The sequence below is a fragment of the Amblyomma mixtum genome, chromosome 5 (assembly GCF_055824585.1).
Source record: "Amblyomma mixtum isolate Tamu chromosome 5, ASM5582458v1, whole genome shotgun sequence".
Lineage (NCBI taxonomy): Eukaryota > Metazoa > Arthropoda > Arachnida > Ixodida > Ixodidae > Amblyomma > Amblyomma mixtum.
Window position 1 is genome coordinate 178,422,758 of NC_143016.1, and position 22,415 is coordinate 178,445,172.

The following is a 22,415-nucleotide window of genomic DNA, read 5'->3' on the forward strand; positions in this document are numbered from 1 at the left end:
GTAGGGCACAGAGTATCGGGTGGTGACGCACTTCCAATTCAGCTCCTGGCCTGCCGGTGGCGTTCCAAGCAGCGTCAAACCCGTCAAGTCCCTTATGCTGAGGATAGACGAGTTAAAAGCGGAAGGTCCCTCAGTAGTCCACTGCAGGTGAGTGTCCAGTAATGCTGACAAGTGTACAATCTTTGTTTCAATTCACAAGAAAACGGCATGCCAGAAAACCCACAGGAAGGGTGATGAATCACCAACGCTTATTTAAATTAGCTAATTCATGGGAAAAAGAAGGAACAGAGAGCCCCGCTTAATGGTTGAACGAGTAGCGCGTTTGGTTTCAAGGTTCCTATTGCATTTTTGCTCTTTTATAGTTAACGAAGTGGCGACCCTTTCCTTCTCACAGGAATTTTATCAGCAGACTCAATGACATCTTCAAAGAACCGCACAGCTTGAACACGCACTGAGCCAATCTTTCACTTGATTCTGCAGTCGGCAGAGGACGTAGCTCATTTTTTTGGCTGCTGAGGCGCCTTTTCGAAAGGTATATAGCTGCGGTTGGCACCAGTTTTTAATTATTTACAGAAAATTCAGGCAAGGCACGATGTTAAATTACTAACCAAAGAACCTAGACTACAATACACTTCTCGTGAGCGAAGCCTGCTCTCGATTAATATGTAGGTTTGTGCAGAGCATTTTTGAAAAATGCAGCAGATAATTGCAGCAGTCTTTTTATAGCATGCGGTCTTCCTACAGGCTCCCACACATGATTCACGAGAAATTCGGTGCTTGGCGGCACAATGAAGCTAAGGCCGCCATATAAGCAGCTGTGATTGTTTCTCTGCACGCACTCTGCCCTTGGACGAAACTGTGAGCTTTGGCTAAGCGTGCAGACTTTGATAAATCACTCTTTAACAGGCTTGTGAAATACGCATCATATTTCTACTGAGCTCTGTGTACAAGTTGTCCAGCCTAATATCACCGCACATTAATCAGTTGAACTGCAATAAAATGAAACGAAACCGCCGATTTAAGAGTAGGGTTAATACAACGCCTAAAGCATGTATGAATCAGTGTTACGCTTGATAATGACCAGCGCGTTCAAGCTCTTTATATAAGGAGAGTAAGGAGAGAACAATGCGACCCAGTGCATGTAGGCGGATGTTGAGGCCGATCCCGGTAGAGTATACGTTCAGTCTGATTTTTCCTGCGTTTGTTTTGCAGCTCAGGCATCGGAGCCACGGGTGTCTTCATTCTCGTGAAGAACGCTTTGGCGAAGGCCAAAGCAGAAGGCACCGTCGACTTGGCAGCACAAGTAACCGCCATGCGCCACGAGAGAATCAACATGGTCGAGACACTGGTGAGTGGGCACGCAGGGTGAGCTCGCGGTGACACTGCAAGCTAAAATGCCGTGCATTTTTATAGGTGACGTGTTACAGCGTTGGCAGTGAAAGGGCTCCACTTGTAATCAAACCTAGTAGGAGCCTTCAAGAAGTCGACTGCACACGAAAAAACTATGGAAACGCTTAAGTCACCGTAAGGGTAGAATGCGAAAGCACTAGGTTTCACATTTGTCTCAGCTTCTGTTGCAACTTCTGTTTAGTTTGCTTCAGTTTCTTTGCAATTCTCGGTTCATCAACCGCCATATTCGGAGCGCTAGCCCTAAAAACAGGCATCCGCTATGATGGGTGGTGTTGACGTTTTATATATAACATCCTTTCTTATTCTTATTTCAATTCCTTACCAATGAAGGCTGCGGTCAAGAAGTTAGGTTGCTTCATTCCAGTAGGCAGTCCGTGAAGACGATACAAGGTCGCGTGACATCTCTCGACCAATAATTAATTTTATGGCCCCCTGCCGCGGTGTACAGCTGCTCCCAGTCCTGTCGCCAGGTCCTCACCTGCCATGAGGTTGTGATGGTGTCGAAAGGTCACGTGACCTCTCTGCCAAAGAGGATGGCCCACCAGTGCGAGCTGTAATGACGTCACAAGGTCACGCAACCTCTCCTGGCCAACTAGCCACTTTCGTGACAGCGGACGCTGGTAGGCTATTGCTGTGACAACTGTAATGTAGCCAGGATAAAAAGCATTGTGTATAGATCGGCTTTTTAAGGATGCAGCTAGCATTTGTTGTTAATGCACTATCGCGGGGGAAACGCCAACATAGTGGCGCCTACGCGCTCCACTGACAAAATTTGTTTTGATAGCGCTTTTTCCTGGGTGGTAAGAAAAAGACTTTACAGTCATCCTAGAATGCATCACGGACGACCTTAGCGTATTTTTGCTACCGCCGAAGGAAAGGCGTGATGAAAAGAAATCCGACCAGCGGAGTACGTAGGCGTCGCTCTCTTCGCCTTTCTTTCGATCGCGATAGTACTGTAGGGTCTCTCTGTGCTGTTCTTATATTGCGGTAGAAGGGGCGGTTGGCAGTTGGCAGGTGGAGATAGAGAAATTGCCCTAAACACCACCAGCAACCTGCCCCGGTTGACAGGTGGAGGTTTCACAAAGGCGCCGCCGCTGGGCAGTTTCCGCCTTCATGGAAGTCGTATTGCCATCGATTTAAAACACCGACCGTTGGGCTTGGAAAAAATCTCCTCCCTTCCTGCGGCCTGCTCCTGGGGGCAACGTAGCATGTGAGCACTCGGTCGAGAAAGAAGAGGCATGTTTCGGACGGCTCTTTTCTTTATTTATTTACATGTCAAATAAAGAAGGGAGTTATGCTGTCGTGCTTCTGCGCAGGACGCCACCGACTAGCACACACTCTTTGGTTTTGATTCAGGTTTTAATGCGACAGCATCAGGAGGGTCACTGCGGCTATAACCCGGTGTCTCTGTGAAGCCTCTGCTTGCTGGGTGGGAGGAGTTTACACGTGGTGTTTTAATGCTACAGCATTGAGAGGTCCATTAAGGCGAAAATTGTCCGCTGACGTTGGAGGCTTTGTGAAGCCTCCACTTGCTTGGTGGTGTTTAGAAATTTTCTCCCAGACACTGTAGCGCAGCAAAAGACGAGGACACAAGAGACGAGAGACGAACACCACGAGCGCTCTCGTCTCTTGTGTCCTCGCCTTTGCTGCGCTACAGTGTATTGGAACTATGAACCAACAAGCCCAAAAATCCACGCTACTGAGGAAATTTGCCTCTGTCCACCTGCAACCTGTCAACCGTGCCCTTCTCCCTCTGCCCCGCTTCACTTATAGGGGAGAGTGTGGAGGCGCTGGACACAGAGTGGGCAAAAACCAAAATGGCTAAGAAAATGACTGACACAACAGCAGGGCTACGTGCCGAATGCACACCAACACCGTGTTTACAAAGGGGGAGCTCGTGGCAGCCGGAGACGCCTAGAGGGGAAAAGTAGGCTTAGTGCCCTTGTGCATATATATATATATATATATGCACAAGTTTTCAGTCCATCCGCCTCCCATGCTGGAGGTGCGGGGATCGATCCCAATGCCGCCGGGTACCCTCCGGTGACGCAATGGGTACAGTCTTCCCCTGCCTCGTGCTCGGCTTCTTTAGGGCGAAATGCTTGGGAAGTGGGTCTTTTACCCCACCTTGAGTAGAAGAAAAAACCTTGTGCCATGGCGCTCTTTGAGTGCAGATGCTCTTTATCGATAAAAATTCATCATCATCAGTTTCAGTTTTCTGATTTCACAGCTCCCCTATGGTGTCATCCCTTCGTGAAGAAAATCCAAATTTACCCTAGAGCAGACTCTAGAAGCATGAAGCATAATTTCGAAGGCGATGTATTCCTAAAACACCGTGAAACGTGCGCATGGCAGCCTGCCGCCGCTGGGGGCGCAAGACGGTTGCGTCACCCATAGAAACACATGTAGGAACAACTTAAGAACAACAAGTATATTCCTCGTTTGACAGGGCACCATTGCAGGCGGCCATTCGTTAACATTTGGCATGTGGTTTGAAGTGTGACAAAGATCGTTTCGTGACTCCAAAGCCATCTTTTTAAAATGTCCCAATAAATGTGCGCTGTGAAGCAGTACAGAACTCAAAAAAGTGGTTTCTCAGATGGGCGTTTGCTCAAATCGTGAAACCTTCTCCTGTAGTCTGATATTTCTGCCACGCACTGTACATTCCCTCGCAAATACTGTCCTTCAAACGGCCTCAAGGTTTATACTGCAGATAGGCCTCAAACAGCACGATGAATGAAATGCGCACTCTAGCAGATGTCTAACACGATGATTATATATGGGTGGCACTGGCGCACGGCGGACCCGGAAATGGGTGGTATCGTTTGCGCCACACTCTGAGACAGTGCGTCGTTCTATTTCCTGCGCTTTCCATATAGTTTGAGAACTGATTTTTCAGGTAATGCTGTTTAAGCTGTCTATTTTGAACGACCGTGTTAATCAGCAAACGTAGTGCACGATGAAGCATGTCGGACTACAGCGCTCGTCTTTGTGTCCTCTTGCTTCGTCTGTCGCTTTGTTCGCGCTGTTCCCTCCCACGATGGACTACAAGAGAAGCTTACGCGATTACGGAAAACGTCCAGTGGATAGAACGCCTTTCGGGGGTGTTTACGGCTTAAGAACACACATTTATTGTGGCGTTTTAAAAAGATGACTTCGAGATGTCGTAGCATACCCTTTCCTTTCTTAAAAGCACTCGCCACAATGTAAACAAACATACGCCAGCATGGGTACTTTGTGAAACGAGGAGAATACTCCTGAAAGTTTTGCTTGCATGGGTTTCAATGGGCTGCGCTCCATTTCCGAACCCCCAACCAGGAATCACCTCCACGCAAACTTAACGCGGTGTTTTAAAAATAAATCATTTTCGAAATGACGTTCCATACATTAAGAATATGTTCAAAGATGAACTTGTTTTTTTTTTATTGGTATGGAAATAAGAGGAGATGTTTGTGCCATAAATAGCGCCGGCTACACGTTTGCACTCAATCAAAGAAGAACACTTCAACTGGCGACATATTATTCCACAAAGCATGACATCCTAGTCGAAATCAAGAGACAGAAATGTGCTTGGGCAGGCCGGGCAAAATCAAATCAAATCAATTTTTATTTTCCAAGAAGTGAATGGTCGCCTGGGCTAAAAGCTGTACAAACAGCTTGACAAAGGCCCAGGAAACCAGTCCACAACATTGCAAGAGCAAACAGTGTTATACGAAATTGTTGTACAATGAATACGTCACTGTAGCACGAGATGAAAACAAAACAAAAAGTTGGTCAATAATAAAATCAATGGAAAAAGCTCAAGAATGCAATATGTTTGTAAATGTCCGTATAATATTTAAAGTAAGAACATATGTACAGATAGATTATATTTGCACGCAGTAAGTTCTCAAGTGCTTAGGAATAAAATCAACAGTGTCTTCCAAGCGGACTGGATTCCAAGAGAAGGCAAGCGTAGCACGGGTGGCAAAGAGTTACGTGGGCAGATGAAATTAAGAATATGCGGGGATACCGTGGCTCCAGTTGGCAAAGTCTGGGTTAACTGGAGAGACTTGGGAGAGGCCTTTGCCTTGCAGTGGGCATAGTGAGGCTGATGCTGATGATGATAACAATAACATACACAAAATACAAGACAAATAACCAAAAGGACACGCTAGAACTGCTAACACAAATATGCAAAATAAACTATCGCAATTGTCCTACATAGTTACATGTAGCATAATTATCCTACATAGTTTGAAATTCGGGAATTTTTACAAGAGCCTATTTTCGCATTCTTCCAGGACCAGTACATCTTCGCACACGTTCTGCTCGCAGAATTGCTTGCTATGAAATATCACAACTATACAAAAGACGAGTTCATTGCCTTCTACACGTCCGGAACACCTGGGTTTAGGAGAAGCAAGCTGCAAAAGGAGTTCGAGGTAAGAGGTAACCTCCGCGAAAGATTTCCGCCACTAGCTTACAGAAATACGAGCAGTTTATTACGCTGCAATACTAGACATCAGTAGCGCTTTTAAGAAACACCACGATTGCAGTACCATTTCGGGCACCCAAATCATAATGTGTTTAAAGCCATTACGAAAGCGCTTTTGGCTAACATCGTTCCCCATTTCGAGTCGTTCATCAATACGTTCTCGCCCTGCTATCCGTTAGCCGTCCTGTTAGCCTGGTTGATAAAGCGACAGCCCCAGAGTAGGGGCAGTCAAGGGCTGACGCCCCAAAGGTGGGCGAATTTTTTCTGAAACTGCAAGGTACTGAGAGTTGTATAGCTGAATGTCCTATGTATCCGTACGGCTATGCACATACAGATGCCAGTCAGCAGCTATTCCGATAACTAGAATAAGCTCCACCTTGTGATGTTTTTCAAGAACGCATTGAAATGCCGTCTATCTGTTCCAAGCATATAGAAGCCGGTAGTTAAAAGGTCTTCAAATACATCAAGAAAGACATCAGAAAACAGGTTTATCATGTTCACTATTCACGTGGGTAAGTAATTTCTCACAGTTCTTCTAAACTGCTACAGTTAGGTGGCTTGTGACATATAAAAATTTGTAGCTGTGAGAATAATTCTGACCGCATCCTTCATGAAGGTTTCATAACACTGCCAGTCATGTAGTTCGGCATGAACGAAGATGACCAGAAGGCGTACTAGTATAAGATGAAAAGCGGAAATAGAAATTTGAAAGATGTTACTTTCCGGCAGGAAGGTTTCTAAACCCTTCCTTTAGTGTACAGTTGTTCGCCGCGAAAGCAGACCAGGACGCAGGAGATGATGACAGCAGAGCATATATTTACTGCATTATATATACAGAGAGTAAGATTGGAACAACAGAAATGAATTTACATAAGGAACAAACTTTACGCTAGTTCATTCATCAAGATAATTGTGTAGAGCCTAAGTAGAACCGCGTTGTATTGAGCATAGAGCCCCGGCTCAGACTGGACTGGCATCGTTTGAGTGACATCTTTAAATCCTTGATTAACAAAATAATAGGGGCGGTCATTTTAAGTGGCCCGCTCAGAGCATCAATTCACCAATAAAAAATATCATGCCAGGTGGGCACTACCTTATGGCTTGAGCTCAGCCCCGAAATTCCAGGTGCCCACTAGCAACGCTAAGTAAATCAGAAGAAAATATCGCATCGCTAAGTTGATCAGCGTGAACTCTGTCCTGCCGGGGGCTTTCTCCCCAGATGCCTCCGGCAGACAGATCCTACACCCCCCCCCCCCCCCCCCCCCCGCTAGTGTTGCTTTCAAACTGATACCGGCGCGCTTCCGCCCGTAATTATTGTCGATCGACAATAAAATGAGAAGGGGAAAGAGCCACAGAGCCGCTACAAGTAGTGGCGTTATACAGGTGCCATGATGGTTTGTGCCAAGTCGGTGTACAAGCTTTGCCTGCGAGGTTTCTTCAATTAATCAACTTAACCATTCATACACGGGCGGGTGCACAGTCATGCGAATCTGCACAGGCCACAAGAAGTTGGTCAGTGGAAATTTCACTATGATGGTTAGACTTCAGAGCACGAACTTCTTTGTGACTTGAGAGTTCTTGTCCTGTATACAGCGCACACAATAACACGCACGCTGCGCCATACAGCCAGGATATGGAAAGGGCACTTAGCGGTGAGAGTTTCACTGTTTCCCTTGCGGCATCCCAAAAACACTTGCGCCTCCGATGTCGCCTTCCTTCTTGAGGGTGAACGGCCGTACCTCTTCCTCCCTTCGCCTTCCCACACGTCGCACTCGTCGTCATCTGTTATGAGCAGAGGTCATCATTCGGAACACGAGCTAAGTTCTACTTTGGAAAAGGGACTTTACCTTGCTAGCGGCTATTAAACCCAAAATCAGCTAAGTGAGTTACAATTGCTGTCAATAGGTTGTGTGCGAGAACTCCGTACCCATCCATTTCTCTCTGATCAATATTTAGTCTATGCCCGATTGTTTGGAACTAACGGCTGGCTATAGGTTCTCTGAAAGTCGCAGGGGCGTTCGTGCAGCCCGAGTACTCACGTCCCTTTACTGGCGCTCTATTGGAGGCCGCTACCAAGCACGGGTGCTTAGCCAGAATGGGCTGCCAGCGCCCTTTTTTAGCCATCGAAGTTGTTTTCGCGAAGGTATCGTTCAGTTTTGCTTGAGATTCGTGTTGAAGAGGAAGACAAAGAAATGAGGATATATAATGACGATTTAAAGCAATATTCTGGAAAAGCAGTTCAGCTGCTCCTTGACAATCACGCCTAAGAATGGATTAATAACAATAATAATAAGAATGAAGTGCAGTGTTTGTTAATCGTGGTAGGGTGAGAACTGCGACTGCCTCAAGCGGCGCTTTACACCGTCTTGCATGTGCACATCGCCTTTTGCCTTCAGCTATCCTTAGACTAGGAATGCTGCAATTTAAGATGAAACGCAAAATATGCTCCAGAAATTAAAATATACAATTTATCACCATACGGACTAAAGACCTCATGTACAAGACCTCATGTACAAAGACCTCATGTTTGTGCCGACAAAAAAGGGTACGTTATGAAATTATTGGAGCCCATATTATGACAGCGTTAACTACACAATACTGAGGCGCATTCTAATTATAGTACCTAATTATAGTACATAGTAGCTTCTCACTAAAAAATGTGAAGTAGCTGTTAGCTATGTCACAGCGGCAAAGGTGCAAAGGTGTGCAAATGCAGAAAAACAAAATGCCTGGAACCATTTTACACATATTGGAAAAACGCCTTGCGTTTCTTACAACTATTGCTTTTTTTCCTTGCTCTCATTGGTGGACCGGTATTTTTCCTTGCAACAGGAGCTTACAAGGCTGTGCACTACAGAAGACAGTCACGACACCAGTAGCACCTCAGGGCTCAGAAATGCTGAAAATAATCGTTGTCCTGTCATATCTGCATGTAAGTTGTGTTGCCTTCGCTTAACCACTACCGCAGGTGCTCCTTATTGAGTGAAGCAAAATTGCAATGTTTTTAATCAATAATGACGCTGATACATCTTCAGACGTGGTGGTGTGTCCTTCTCTCTTTCCTTGCGGAGTTTATGTAATGACCTCTTGTCAAACGTTGGCAAAGCAACACGAGGTTCGCCCCCTATCCCTCCATTGTTCACTTTCTTTTTGTTGTCAACAAGCTCATCTTTCTGCCCTCTCTGTACCATGATCTCACTATCTTAGTATTTCAAGTATACTCAGGCGTGTATGTGTGTGTGCGTATATACTCGCCTAAATACCCTGGAAATACTAAGACAGTGAGATCATGATAAAGAGTGGGCAGGGAGGTGAGCTGTACATATATATATATATATATATATATATATATATATATAATCAAAAATTATTTCTTGGCAGCTGATTGATTAATATAAGATAAAGTCACCAGAACTTGAAAAACATAACAAGATTTAATAATTTAATTAAATCTTGTTATGTTTTTCAAGTTCTGGTGACTTTATCTTATATATATATATATATATATATATATATATATATATATATATAGCTCTCCTCCTCCCTGCCTGAAGCAGTTGGCTGTTGGCTTCTCGCATATTTATAACGAGCCCCTCATCCCCTTCCCTTGTTTGCACAAACTGCTTAGCGAGGGTCTCGGTTCTGGCAGCCTTGACGCCAAGGAAGCATAAGAGGGTTCTCACACAGCTTCCACCCTCGTCGTTCGATGACGTTCTACGTCACATCAGCGGGATCTCAGGACGTGCTACGTCCGCCGCTTAAGAATGGGGGTGGCGCTGATGTACACTCTCAAAAGTTAGGTTATTTGTAAACATAAATACCCCCGAAAGCAGAAGATTTGACAGCCGTCGCCGTAGCTCAGCGGCAGAGCACTGGACGCGTAATTCGGAGGTCGTGGGTTCGGATCCCACCGGAGGCATGTGGTTGTTTTTTCTTCTGCTTTTCTAATCAATTAGCTTTAAGCGATAACATATTCAGTAATAATCAAAATCGAATAACAGCACAAAAAAAAAATCCCCTGTGTCCCTTGGTTTCTGTGGCTGTTGGCTTCTCGTATATTTATAACGAGCTCCTCATCCCCTTCTCCTATATATATATATATATATATATATATATATATATATACACACACACGTTGTGACAGCATGCATGAAGTGCTTGACTGCTTCGAGAAGTATATAGCCAAATATGCGCTTCATTAAATGAGGCATTTTTATCTGACTCGACGTTTAGATCGGCAGACCGATCGCCACACACATATACAGGGTGTTTCAGCGGATTCCGTCAAAAAGTTTCGAAACAAGGCTTTCTGGGGTAACACTATGGGTTTTGAGGCATAGTATTACTAGTTTTCGGGGACAGCAGAAAACCGGTCAATTGTCTTAAGTTGTAAGCTGGTTACTAATTTCTAATATTTAACCTCTAAACTAGTAGAGTTAGGCCCCTGTTGCTATTAGAGATTTGCAGCCGGTTGTTATTAAGAGCCATATAAATTTTTGAATTCTGAAAACGTGATTACCATCGCCACTGTGGCTCGACAAAATCTGGCCGCATGGTGTGAAAATTCAAGCGCTTTCGAAAGCGTGCAGGCAAAGCAACCCCTCCATTGCACGCAACTGGTCCAAAAAGCCAAATTTAGCCGAGCCACGATGCAAGGGGCAATCGCGTTTCTGAAATCCTAAAAACTGATACGGCTAATACTTACGAGCGGCTAAATATCTCTAATTACAACTAGGCGCCTAACTCTACTAGTTAAAAGGTAATTATTAAAAAATGGCTGAGGCTTAACTTGGTTAAGCCTGGAGAATGCGAAGCATCATCGTGTCGCGTAATTTGGAGGCGCACAACCACAGCGATGGCGCGAGGTGGGCCCCCGTTTCTCCAATGTCGTGACGTCATCGTGTCACGTGGTGTGGCATCATCGTGTCACGTAATTTGGAGGCGCACAACCACAGCGACGGCGCGAGGTGGGCCCCTGTTTCTCTACAGTCGTGACGTCATCGTGTCACGTGGTGTGACGTCATGTATCACGTGATTTGGAGGCGCATAACCACGGTGAAGGGCTGAAGTGGTAGCTAAAGTAGTATGCTTCGCATAAAATTAGTTAACCAGCTTAATACTTAAGACCATTCATCGGCTTTATGGTGTCTGCCATCACTGATAACACTGTACCGCAAAAGCCATATTTTTACATTTATCTGTTATGTGTGTGCGTGAAAAGGTCTGTATAAGTTAAAAGAAAGCACGCAATATATATATATATATATATATATATATATATATATATCCAGACGATGTCCCCAGAATTGAAAAACATAACAGGATTGCATTCACAATGTTTGGGCGGAAGGGCCAGCCTTTTTCGAGAGAACACTCGAAAAAGGCGGGCCCTTGAGCCGAAACGTTGTGAATTAAATCCTGTTATGTTTGATCTGATTTTGATCAATCAGCGGCCAATAAATCACACACATATATATATATAAGCGAAGGGGAATGAGGGGCTCGTTATAAATATGACAGAAGCTGTGGCTGTTCTGTGGCTGTTGGCTTGTGTCATATAGATATATATATATATATATATATATATATATATATATATGAGAGAAATAATATATATATATATATATATATATATATATATATATATATATATCTTTTTCAAGACTGATTTAACTTCGGTGGTGTTTCCCCTCTTATAAAGGATGGACACTGAACAGGTTGAGCGAGAAACAAAAATATGTAGATAGAAGTAAGAAAAACAAATAAATAAGCATGGGTAAGAAAAAGGAAAGTGGTACCCCGCCCGAAAAAATGGAGAGCGCGCAGAAGAACTAAGGAGTAGGCAAATATAATATCCAGATGCGGCTTCTGGTCGGGCCTCTGATCAAAACATCGAGTAAAATAAATGTTTCCTTTATACTTCGCTATATACTCTTTGAAGCCGTCAAGTATTTCATGCTTTTCCAACAAACACACATTATGTGTGTGTGTTGGGAGAACATGAATTGGGAGAGCACACATTATGAGTGTGTGTGTGTGTTTGTTTACAGATGTTTTTATAAAAATTGCGATGTATCGTCGTTGCGGTCTCTCCGGGTAGACTGTGCAGAAAGGGGGATACTCTATACATGACAAAGTTCAATAAATATAGATCTTTAATTACTTAAACTTAACCAATCAGCTTTGTAATTTTCGACTTTTATAAGCCAGGAATTCATGGCAACATTTAACGCTGTCACCTGAGGAGTTCAGCCCCAGCTGAATTTTTGTTATGGGAATGTTTTTCTGAGATACCGATCGGCAAAATTACGCGTTTCAAAGGTCATTGATCTGGCTTTCATGGGTTACATATCTATATAAATAATGTCGGTAAGCATGGTATCGTTGCCAAAACCACGTTAACTGTTCCTTAGCCGTAAAATGCACTAATAACATCTGTATTTCCTGCATTAGAAATGCGAGCGACACAAATTCATCATGTGCGACTAGGGAGACCAAAATAACGAGCTTTTGAATGCTAATTACTTACCTTTGATATTTGTCGATAAAGGAAACCATAAAACTAGACTCACCTTCAATGTCCATAGTCTTCAATTTAGCAATGATGTCTGGTTCTTGACAAAAAAAGGAGAAAAATAAACGAAAATAGGTGCCCCTGCCAGAGGATTAGCGAAGTTGAAAAAGACTTCATTCGGGTAAGCATTTCTTTTTAGTCACTGTTTCGTCGATAAGTTGCCCATCATCAGTGGGACGCTCGTTTCTCATTTATATTTATGCTATTGCAACTTGTGCTATTGCCCAACACTGTTGTGACCTATGAGTTTTTCTTTGATGAGATTTTATACTACTGCTGCAGTTCTGCTTGAATTTATTTTTGCTCTTTCAAGCCTGATAATGTTTTCTACTTATCGTAATGGTTCAGCTGCTATAACAGATACGGGTTCGTTTATTCGTTTTCTGCAACTTCTGTTGCGGCCGACAGTGCTTCATTTTGTTGCGTTTGCTTTGATGACACTCTCTAATACTGTAGCGCTTGCCGTTAAATTTATTTGTTCGCTTTCAAACCTTTCGAGCACGGTTTTTCGTGTTAGCTTAAAACGTAGCTCCTTTACTGACTCGATACGTCGTTAGAACGTGACCTGCTTCCTTGCATGACGAGGGTCTGTTCGCTCTGACGACATCCTACGTGCCACTGCGAAACTGACTCGCAGTGCTTCCTCTCTGCGGCTTTGTCCTGCATTTTGAGCAAGCCACGAAACGAGTTCGAGGTTATCCTCCTGAGCTTACGTGCAGATACGCGAAGTCTTCGCCATCGGTGTCAAAGCAACGACTAACAATGCCACATTTCACCGGTTTTTCACTCCTGTTCGTTCCAGGTGCAGGAAAGCAAGGGCGGCTAAGGAGCGCCAGAAAATCTACTGAAGACTACGCGAACGCCGTTCTCGTAGATGTAAGGGCCTTTTGTTGACTGCTCTCCCCAGTAAAATAGAAGCGAAAAAATCTTAATTTAGAACAGCACCCTATAGAATTTCTGATTTAGAAAGAAATGAGACAACTTTCACAAATTGATGCTGGCGTGGTCTGTTAGTGTTGACGCGTGTTAAGCCCACCAATGCTATCGAAGCATTGAGAATTGCTATACTTATTACGATTCAATAGGAAAAATGACAATATTCGCAACAGATGCAGAGCACGTATAGAATGTGCCATCTTCGTTTTCATGATCATACTCCTTGCTATCTGCATTGCAGGGCAGAGGTCTCTCTCTTTTTCCCTCCAATTAACCTTGTCCTGTGGCAGGACAAGGTCTACAAATTCGCGTATGTCATCCGCCTACCGTACAGTAACTAAACATATGGACGTCGCAATTATAAATCTTTTATGCTGTTTACTGTGGAGGTACAGGAAGGCTATACTTGTGAACAGTCTTTTCTGGCAAACTTAAGACCTACTCTTCCTGTAAAGTTGACGGCATTCAGAAAAGCCTGTTACTCACCTATGAGTCAGAAACATAGAGGCCTATGAAAAGAGTTCAACTTAAGCATAGCGCAACAAGCTATGGAAAGAAAAAATGATAGGTGTAACGTTAAGAGACCGGAGGCGAGCGGAGTTGGTGAGGGATAAACCAAACATCCTAGTCGAAACCAGGAGAAATAAATGTGCTTGGGCACGGCGTGTAGACACCTCGGTAAAACTAGAGTTATAACGGTTAGCAAAAACAAATTATAAGCGATTAAGTAAAAAAAAACACTCAATCCGTTTATATAAGTTATAGTCAATATTCAGTGCTTTTAGTTTGTGAAATAAAGGATTGTGACAAACTTTGTGGAAGGCATTTGAAAATTCTAAAAATATAGTCAGCTAGTGATGATAGGCCTAGAATACGGTTTGGTTTGGTTTATGGAGTTTAACGTCCCAAAGCGACTGAGGCTATGAGAGACGCCGTAGTGAAGGGCTCCGGAAATTTCGACCACCTGGGGTTCTTTAACGTGCACTGACATCGCACAGTACACGGGCCTCTAGAATTTCTCCTCCAAAAAAACTGAACCGCCGCGGCCGGGATCGAACCCGCGTCTTTCGGGTCAGCAGCCGAGCACCATAACCACTGAGTCACCGCGGCGGCTATAGGCCTAGAATACGATGCAATGCATGTGTAAATGATATTAACTGTATTATCAGGTGTATTCAAGGGATACAAACTAATGGGGACCCAACCTCCGCTTTAAGGTTGGGTTAATAGCACTATTTGGCCTCTTCAGCAGGTCGGGGACGTCTTTGCGCATCATTTCATAAGCACGGGTACTGTTCTTTTCTTCACCATCACACAACGCTTAAGCTACCTTACAGAGTACAATGCGATTCCACTCAAAATTCCACCAGCGCAAATACTCCTTCTCTGTCACCTAGGTACTTCATACATGCCCATGCACGTGGAATTGTTCGCTGTCGAATTTACATTCATATGTCACGCGGTGTCATCATAACACTGTTGGCGAAGTGGTTTAACGGTTAAGCAGTGTGCTACTGCTCTGGCAAGTAGCTGTTTAAAACACAGTCAGCAGTGGGACTTGTGACATGCAGGTTGCTCTTCCTGAGTCAGTCATAATTTAAGCGCCACCTGCAACGGTGGGCAGTTTGCTGACGATCCGGCGGGAAGGTTGCCAACTGGCCCGGTGGGCAACATGTGATGACGTCACAAGTTCATGTGCTCCAGGTAGCAGGTGGGCCACTGCTTTTTCCCTCACAACCCGGACACCGACGACGCCGGATTTTCTGCGGAATGGAGAGCTTACCTCTATCGCGCTAATAGGTCAATAAAATGTTCTAAGCCAGCCGAATAACTCATGCCAAAAATTTGGCATCAGGTTGCAAATCTCGGTTCATCGCTATGCGGTACCATTCACTTGAAAGCTTTCAGACGAGTGGGCTTCCCGCCGAGCCATATAGGGAGCGCTCGGAGCGTTCCCGGCACCGACAGGAAGCATCGAAGATCCCACATGTATGAGGCTTTGATCACGTTGGGCTCTATAGGAAGCCACTGCAGAGAGCACAAGCAAAACTAGTGGTCTGGGCACTGTTGTATACGAAGAGGCATGTCAGCTGTTGGTTTGTCCGCTGTTACACTTGTTAAGACTTGTGCCTTTTATTCTAGCAACTGCAGTGCCCATTCTTGAACTACTCTGCGCCTTCTAGGGCTTCCTCAACCGGCGGGAGTTCGTGGTGGCCCAGATTCCCGTGGCCGGAACGGTGACAGACCTCTGGCGCCTGATTTTGGAGTGTGGCTCGCGGACCCTGGTGACTCTCGGAAAGCTCGACGACCAGGTAGGGAAAATATTCAGTTGTTAAAATGCTCATCAACAGGCACAAATTCCGTTTCTTCGCGGCGCGTTGTACAATTCTTACATTGCTTAGTACAAATCAATTCAAATATCTTTATTTCAACATCAGCAGAGAGAATACAGCACTCGTGATTCTACAGGCTGCTAGCAAAAAGCATGTAATGGCTTGACAAAGGCTAGCACCCCATTAACAATGCAAAGCAGCAGTGATGAAAAGAAAAGTGAAATAAGGAAAATCCTCATAAACACTGCTACGGTTCTGTACAGACTACGCGTGTACATTTCACTAACATGATTAAAATCGCGGGGACAAAATTGCATGTGTGAATTGTAACTTCGACAAATATACATAGACTGTTGAACGGAAATCTTTGACGTATTAACGGAGGAGTTAAGAGTTTGTGGCGGTATGTACGTCAACATTTCGCGACCATAGTTAGTACGGGTGTATGGAGCCTCCAAATCGGACTGCTTCGTGTTCTGCATGTTTTTAAAGGGAAAGCTTTACTACTTGCACTTTCATCCTTTGCCGTGGCGCGGCAATGCCACCATTCACCTTTAGTTTACCTCTGTGCGACGTCATGTGTGACATCACGCCGAAGAGAACTATACAGGGACTATTGAAATGGGCCTATAGTTTGACATGTTCAATTTCTCCCTGCGTATATAAATGGTAGTAACTTTGGCCACTTGGAGCATGCGAGGAAAATGGCCACATGAAAAGATTTGATTAATGATGTCCTCTAAAACATGAGCTATGATAGTAGCAAGGTACTTGAGTGGGCGAATCTGCAAACCATCTATATCACTACTAGTAGTAATGTTTGGAGATATGATTGCCCTTTAGTTTTCAGTAAGGTTACGAATGAGAAGGGTTTGCGCATGCGCATAAGTCCCTTTAGGAAATGTGAGCTTCAATGAAGTTGTTAAAAGAAAGCGCGTAAGCTGTCCACTTCCCTGCTGTCTTCTTGTGTTTTAAGCATGAAATGCTTTTAGCTCCCGTTATTGGCAGTGTGGTGACGTCACGCCGAGACCGAGAGCCATCATCCGGGCACTGAAATCCACTCATCCGGGCACTGAAATCCACTCATCCGGGCACTGAATTCCCGTCATCCGGGCTCTGAAACGAGAACATCCGGGCACCGTACGAGACTTAACGAGATTTAACGAGACTCTCTAAGCCCTCCTACGCGACCGGCATGCAAGCGCCGGTTGGTCTCCAAACGAGACAAAAAATAACTGCTACCAGTGCCTTCTGAATGTTTATCAAGATATCAGTGGAGCTGTGGGTTTGATAATGCACGGAATTATAATTTCCGATTTGTAATAACGCGTGCAAAAAGCACATAAATGCCATGTTACACTTCGTTGTCATACGTGATCCGGGGGAGAAACGCTGCGTTCAAAGGGCAAGGCATTGCGCCGAACGGGTGGTGGCGTTCCTCCCTTCCTTTACGGTGCGGTTCGGGTGTCCACCGAGATGGCAGAGAATTACTGCGCCATTTCCTTTCCTCAAAAAACCTTGCGTTCAAATGGCAAGGCATCGTGCTGAACGGGTGGTGGCGTTCCTCCCTTCCTGTACGGTGCGGTTCGGGTGTCCACCGAGATGACATTAGGCCCGTAAACATTTCATGCTTACTCTACTCTCGTTTACGGGAGAGGCAGAGATTTTTTACGCTTATGCACCTCGTTATGTCCTACGAACAGGCTTAAACTGCTATTTTTCAAGCTTTCTTGACCATGAAAACCGAATCTCGAACCGCGCACCTATTCGTATTTGGCATGGAGGACAGAAAGCTTAGAAGAGGCCCTCGCCATCCGAGCTTCACGCCAAAATTTTGCGAGAAGTCATATGGTTTTGCGAGGGCTACTGCAAGTCTGCCTGGCGGCGAAGTCAGTAGCAGCAGTGGGAGCAGCGGCGTCTTCTACTGCATTGTCTAGTACTCATAAGCAAACGCTATGAGATGGCGACCAACTAGCGAAGGGTAGCCCTCACGTCCGGCTTCAAAAATGTGACACAACGGCAGCTCCTGAATTCTTTCCGACCGCCATGCATTTTGGTAATTTTTGCCTATATTTTTTGTTGTATGGCTTGAAACACAAGTTCAAGGCGGAAAACGCGTTTTATGGACAACTACGGCCCTCTAGTGCTGAAAATTGCAACCAACACAATTACCGTAACAAGTCTTTTACCGTGGTACCAGCGCAGCATCGCGACTTACGAGTGTGACTAGTCATTTGGGATATTGGTACAATATCCCATGACAAATACAGCTCAGGGTTGGTGGTTAAAGAGATGAGGATTCATGTCCTCCAGGTAAAAAGAATTATGAGAATATCATTTTGCCGCCGCGGTGACTCAGTGGTTATGGTGCTCGGCTGCTGACCCGAAAGACGCGGGTTCGATCCCGGCCGCGGCGGTTCAGTTTTTTTTGGAGGAGAAATTCTAGAGGCCCGTGTACTGTGCGATGTCAGTGCACGTTAAAGAACCCCAGATGGTCGAAACCTCCAGAGCCCTCCACTACGGCGTCTCTCATAGCCTTAGTCGCTTTGGGACGTTAAACCCTATAAACCAAACCAACCAAGAATATGATTTGAACGCAGGTCCTCTCAAATTAATTTCATAATTAATCTTTTTCATGCAGGAGGCAGATATTAAGGACGATGTCTTTCACTTACTGCTTTTCCATATTTCCTAAAAATATTCTAGAGGGCTACCAGGTTTCAAGTAACCGATAAAAAAAGGAACGTCTGATATAACAGCTCCGAGACCAGTGGAAATAAAATGCACCGATTTTCTTACTCCCACAGACAAATGAACAATTCTGGCCCCAGCTGAACATCTCTACTACTTACGGAGAAGTCGCTGTAGAGCAAGTCGACCTGGAAACCGTCGCCGACGTCCTTGTTCAAACACTGAGCGTGTCATGTGATGCGGTGAGCACAAGTCTATATCTAATCATCGGAGTACTAAACGGGCAGACGTTGATAAAATGGCCAGAAAGAGGGCCCTTGGCAGCTTCCTTAATGTTACCTTGGGCGTGCCTGGATATGACTTTTAAGTGGTATTTGATCTGAAGACACTCATTTATCCGCAACATGTAGCGGAAATCGCGTCATTCCCGCTGACAAAATTTGTGAATATTTTATATAGAATGCTTTAGAACCCAGCTTGCTCCTCGTAGTTTCGCACACGCTCCACCATGAAGTTAAGCCGTAAAATTGCCTGTGCTTGTGGTCTGGCACCTCGTCAACTAACCAGCATCCGTGCAGGACGGCACTGCCACCTTAGTAAACTCTTCAATGCACTTGGCAATAATTATCGGAAGATTACTGCAGGACACAGACATCCGTGGAAATGGCAATATCTAATCCACTTCAGTTATATATTGTTGAGCCGTGTTTCACCGACCTGATGCTCGGCGTGGTGGTGCCTACTGCAGACGCCATCTCACGTGGTGAAGCACTTCTGGTCCCAGCCTTGGACACGGAAGAATGCTCACCCTGAATCCCCTGGCGTGGTGATTGACCTTCTGCGCCAAGTGGACGCATGGCGGGCCGGCATTGGCCCTGACAGCGGGCCCGTTGTACTGCTGTGTTGGTGAATATTATTTAACATTATCTAGGGTCGTCCGTCTAGGAAAAATACACCGATGTGGTTGCGCAGGAACAATAACACTGCCAAGGTACAGTGCCACACTAAAGGGACCGCACCGTGGAACCAGGTGAAGCTCGCGTTAATGCGTTGCCATCCGAACTTCAGACCAGGCACAGTTGAATCCATATCTGAAGTTGTTCGTTTAGCGTTTAAAGCTTGCGACGCTGAATGCTAAGTTCAGAATTTGGAAAAGTGGTCGTTACACAAAGGAAGTGTGTCATTTGGTTCAACTTTATTTTATTACTTTAGAGAGAGAGAAAGACAGACACTTAAGGACTGAAAGGCAGGGAGGTTAACAAGGTGATGCCCAGCAGACTACCCTACAGGTGGGGAGGGGACCAAAGGGGAGGGGTATTAATAAGAGCGGAACCAATAAGAGACATTATACCACACATAAATTTTAATATTTTGAACTTACTCGGATGAACATTTCTACGACCGTGGTGTCAGTAGGCCATTCCATTCAACAGTGTTAGGAAAAAAATAGAATCGAAGAACATGCCCGTGCACGTCTAGTACGGCCTTCTGGAATGAAGCAGTAATCGCTGCGAAGCCGGAAGAATCAACCAGCACTAGCATAGAGCGCCTGTTTTCCTGGTTCTTGCTCGCTGTTTATACTATGTACAATCCGTAACAAATTATCTGGGGATGCGGTTGCGAATAAAAGAATGTATTTTGTTGTTGTGAAGGTGGTCGATCGCTCGGCTTGCCTGCGCAAGTATGAGGAAATGTGCGTACTTCATCCTCTGTCATTACTGATTCAGTAAGCCCGCGTTAATTCCACCCGTCTTAATTCGGAAAATTGGAGAATGCTCAAGCCCAGTCGGGTCCAGTCAAGCGTATGTACTATTCTAGCGCGAAACTGCTATTTATTCGCAGGCAGTTGGCCGCGCTTGGGCGACGGAGGTAGGGCAACTAGGACGGTGAGCCGAAATGCTAGAACGCCGTACACATCTGTACGATCAACAGTCGAGAAATTACGACGGTTGCTTTTTGATCTGTGCTGCGCGGTGCCCTTTTCTTACTTTTCGTTGCGTGCGCGTCGCTGAGCGCGCACTCAGATTTCTACATTATGTCGCGGAGGCTATAATCATTTTGCATTACGTCGTGTGTGCTTACGTAGGGTATGTGCGTTCGTTTTTTTGCGTGGTGTGTTTGATTGAAGTGCTCTTTATTCCGTGAGTGTCACTGTAGTTAAGAAGCATTGCTTGTTTGGGCAGTTTGTGCATGGTTACTGGGGAAAAAAACCTAGAGAAAAAGGATACGTTCGCAAGAGGAAGGTGTAGACAGGACTGTCAGCGTAGTCCTGTCTACTCCTTCCTACTGAGAACGCGTTCTTTTCTGCTGTTTTTGATTCGTAACCTCAGAGTCGCATGTGTTGTTTTAGCCGGCAGCGTCAACGCACTGCGGCATTTCGTGTAAGTACGAGAAATAGTTGTTGCCACGTGAATTTCGAGCGGAAAATAAAAGATTACAATTTTTTCAACAAATAAACATAGAATAATGAGAGACCAAATTACTCAATGGGTCGCTCCTGGCCGACTCAGAAGCTAGGTATCGTATTTTTTCTTCGCTCCCGCTAATAAATTAAAATTAGGGGAATTCGAGCAATTTCATGGGTCCCAAAAAAATTCCAAGTGACGGGATTTTACGCTACTGGGGGCGTAGGCCGCGAGGCAATGCTGTAATGAGTTTGTTTCCGAGAATAAGCATCCCCCAAACGTTTGCTGTCCAAGTCTACATACCACCTTAAAAAATAACAGCGAAAATTTTCCGCTCTCTTGTGTAACGCGCTAAACGCGTGGTAATGGCTAGAGCTACAGTGAAATTAAAAAAAAAGAACTAAACACGTTGTGGCAATCTGAGCTAACGCAACGCTCGCAAGGTAACTTGTATGGCACTCGCCACGTCATCGGGCGTTGGCGGTCTATGCTAATCTACTCAGTAGGGCTTCGTATAGCAGCTTTGGATCTAATAAGACACCAATTGGCCACGCAAGGATTGAATCTGCCTTGTTAGAAGCGTGCTTCACGCTGTTCTCTGCTCCACTTTCAGTTTGCATCCCTCATAGAAACTAACGATCGATTCGGTCAGATCCACTACACCGAATGCCCTCGCTCTCTTTGTCGTTCACTTGCTTAAAGCGGCACCAAATAACATCAGATCTAGTTCGAGCTGAATATTAGTGTAGCACAACAGCGATCATTTAAATCTTACCGACAAAAAACCCGAGAGGAGGCAGAGAATTAAATTCAAGCGAGGATATGCAGTGCGCCCTTAAAGAATTCCGATAACTGCATCGGGTGAACTGAATTCTGAGCTAGTCATGATTCATCATCATCATCAGCCGCACTACGCCCACTGCAGGGCAAAGGCCTCTCCCATGTCAGTACAATTAACCCGGTCCTTCGCCAGCTGCAGCCGCCGCCATCCCCTGCTACGCTTGTCTTCTCTTGAAACCCACTCCGTTACCTCAAAACACCAGCGGTTACCTTGTCTTGGCGATACCTGTCCGGCCCAAGCCCATTTCTTCCTACTGATTTGAACTAAGATGCCATGAACCCGGGTTTCATCCTTCATTCACTCTGCCCTGTTCCGATCTCTTAACATTACACCTATCATTTTCCTTTCCATAGCTTGCTGCATTGTCCTTTACATAGCTGAACCCTTGTCGTTAGCCCCCACGTTTATGCCAAGTAGATGAGTACCTGTAAGATAATAGCAGTAATGCCGGAGGAAAACTGTCTTGATCACGTGTTCGTCGAACGAAGCCGCTAGCCCTGCTATTGGCTGGCGGCTGGAGACCACACTTGTGAAGGTGAAGGTCATAATTTTGTTCTTTAATCTGCACAAGTGTGTTGTGTTGTCTCCTGCCGCCGGCTAATAAAAGAGCCATCGGATTCTTTTAAGGAACACGTTGTCCACTGACCTTTTTTCCCTGAATTTGCCAGGCTTGATTCGGGCAGAACACATAGGCGCCTAAGACTCCAGTGGTCTGCTTCACGAGCGGCCGCTGTTTGTACGTGTAGAC

At 45.1% G+C, this 22,415-nt stretch overlaps 1 protein-coding gene across 2 annotated transcripts in view; it reads left to right on the forward strand.

The window, feature by feature from the left end:
• The window catches only part of LOC149344916 (receptor-type tyrosine-protein phosphatase mu-like), a 36,276-nt gene that overhangs the window by 2,740 nt on the left and 11,121 nt on the right, over window positions 1–22,415 (forward strand). The window contains exons 3-10 of one of the 2 annotated variants that reach the window (XM_089542685.1): window positions 5–147; window positions 1,213–1,348; window positions 5,694–5,834; window positions 8,720–8,819; window positions 13,264–13,337; window positions 15,581–15,709; window positions 18,538–18,663; window positions 19,170–19,327. In XM_089542685.1, the coding sequence (XP_089398811.1) occupies window positions 5–147; window positions 1,213–1,348; window positions 5,694–5,834; window positions 8,720–8,819; window positions 13,264–13,337; window positions 15,581–15,709; window positions 18,538–18,663; window positions 19,170–19,327 (1,007 nt within the window). The remainder of the gene's footprint in view (window positions 1–4; window positions 148–1,212; window positions 1,349–5,693; window positions 5,835–8,719; window positions 8,820–13,263; window positions 13,338–15,580; window positions 15,710–18,537; window positions 18,664–19,169; window positions 19,328–22,415) is intronic. The other variant, XM_089542686.1, reaches the window with a different exon arrangement.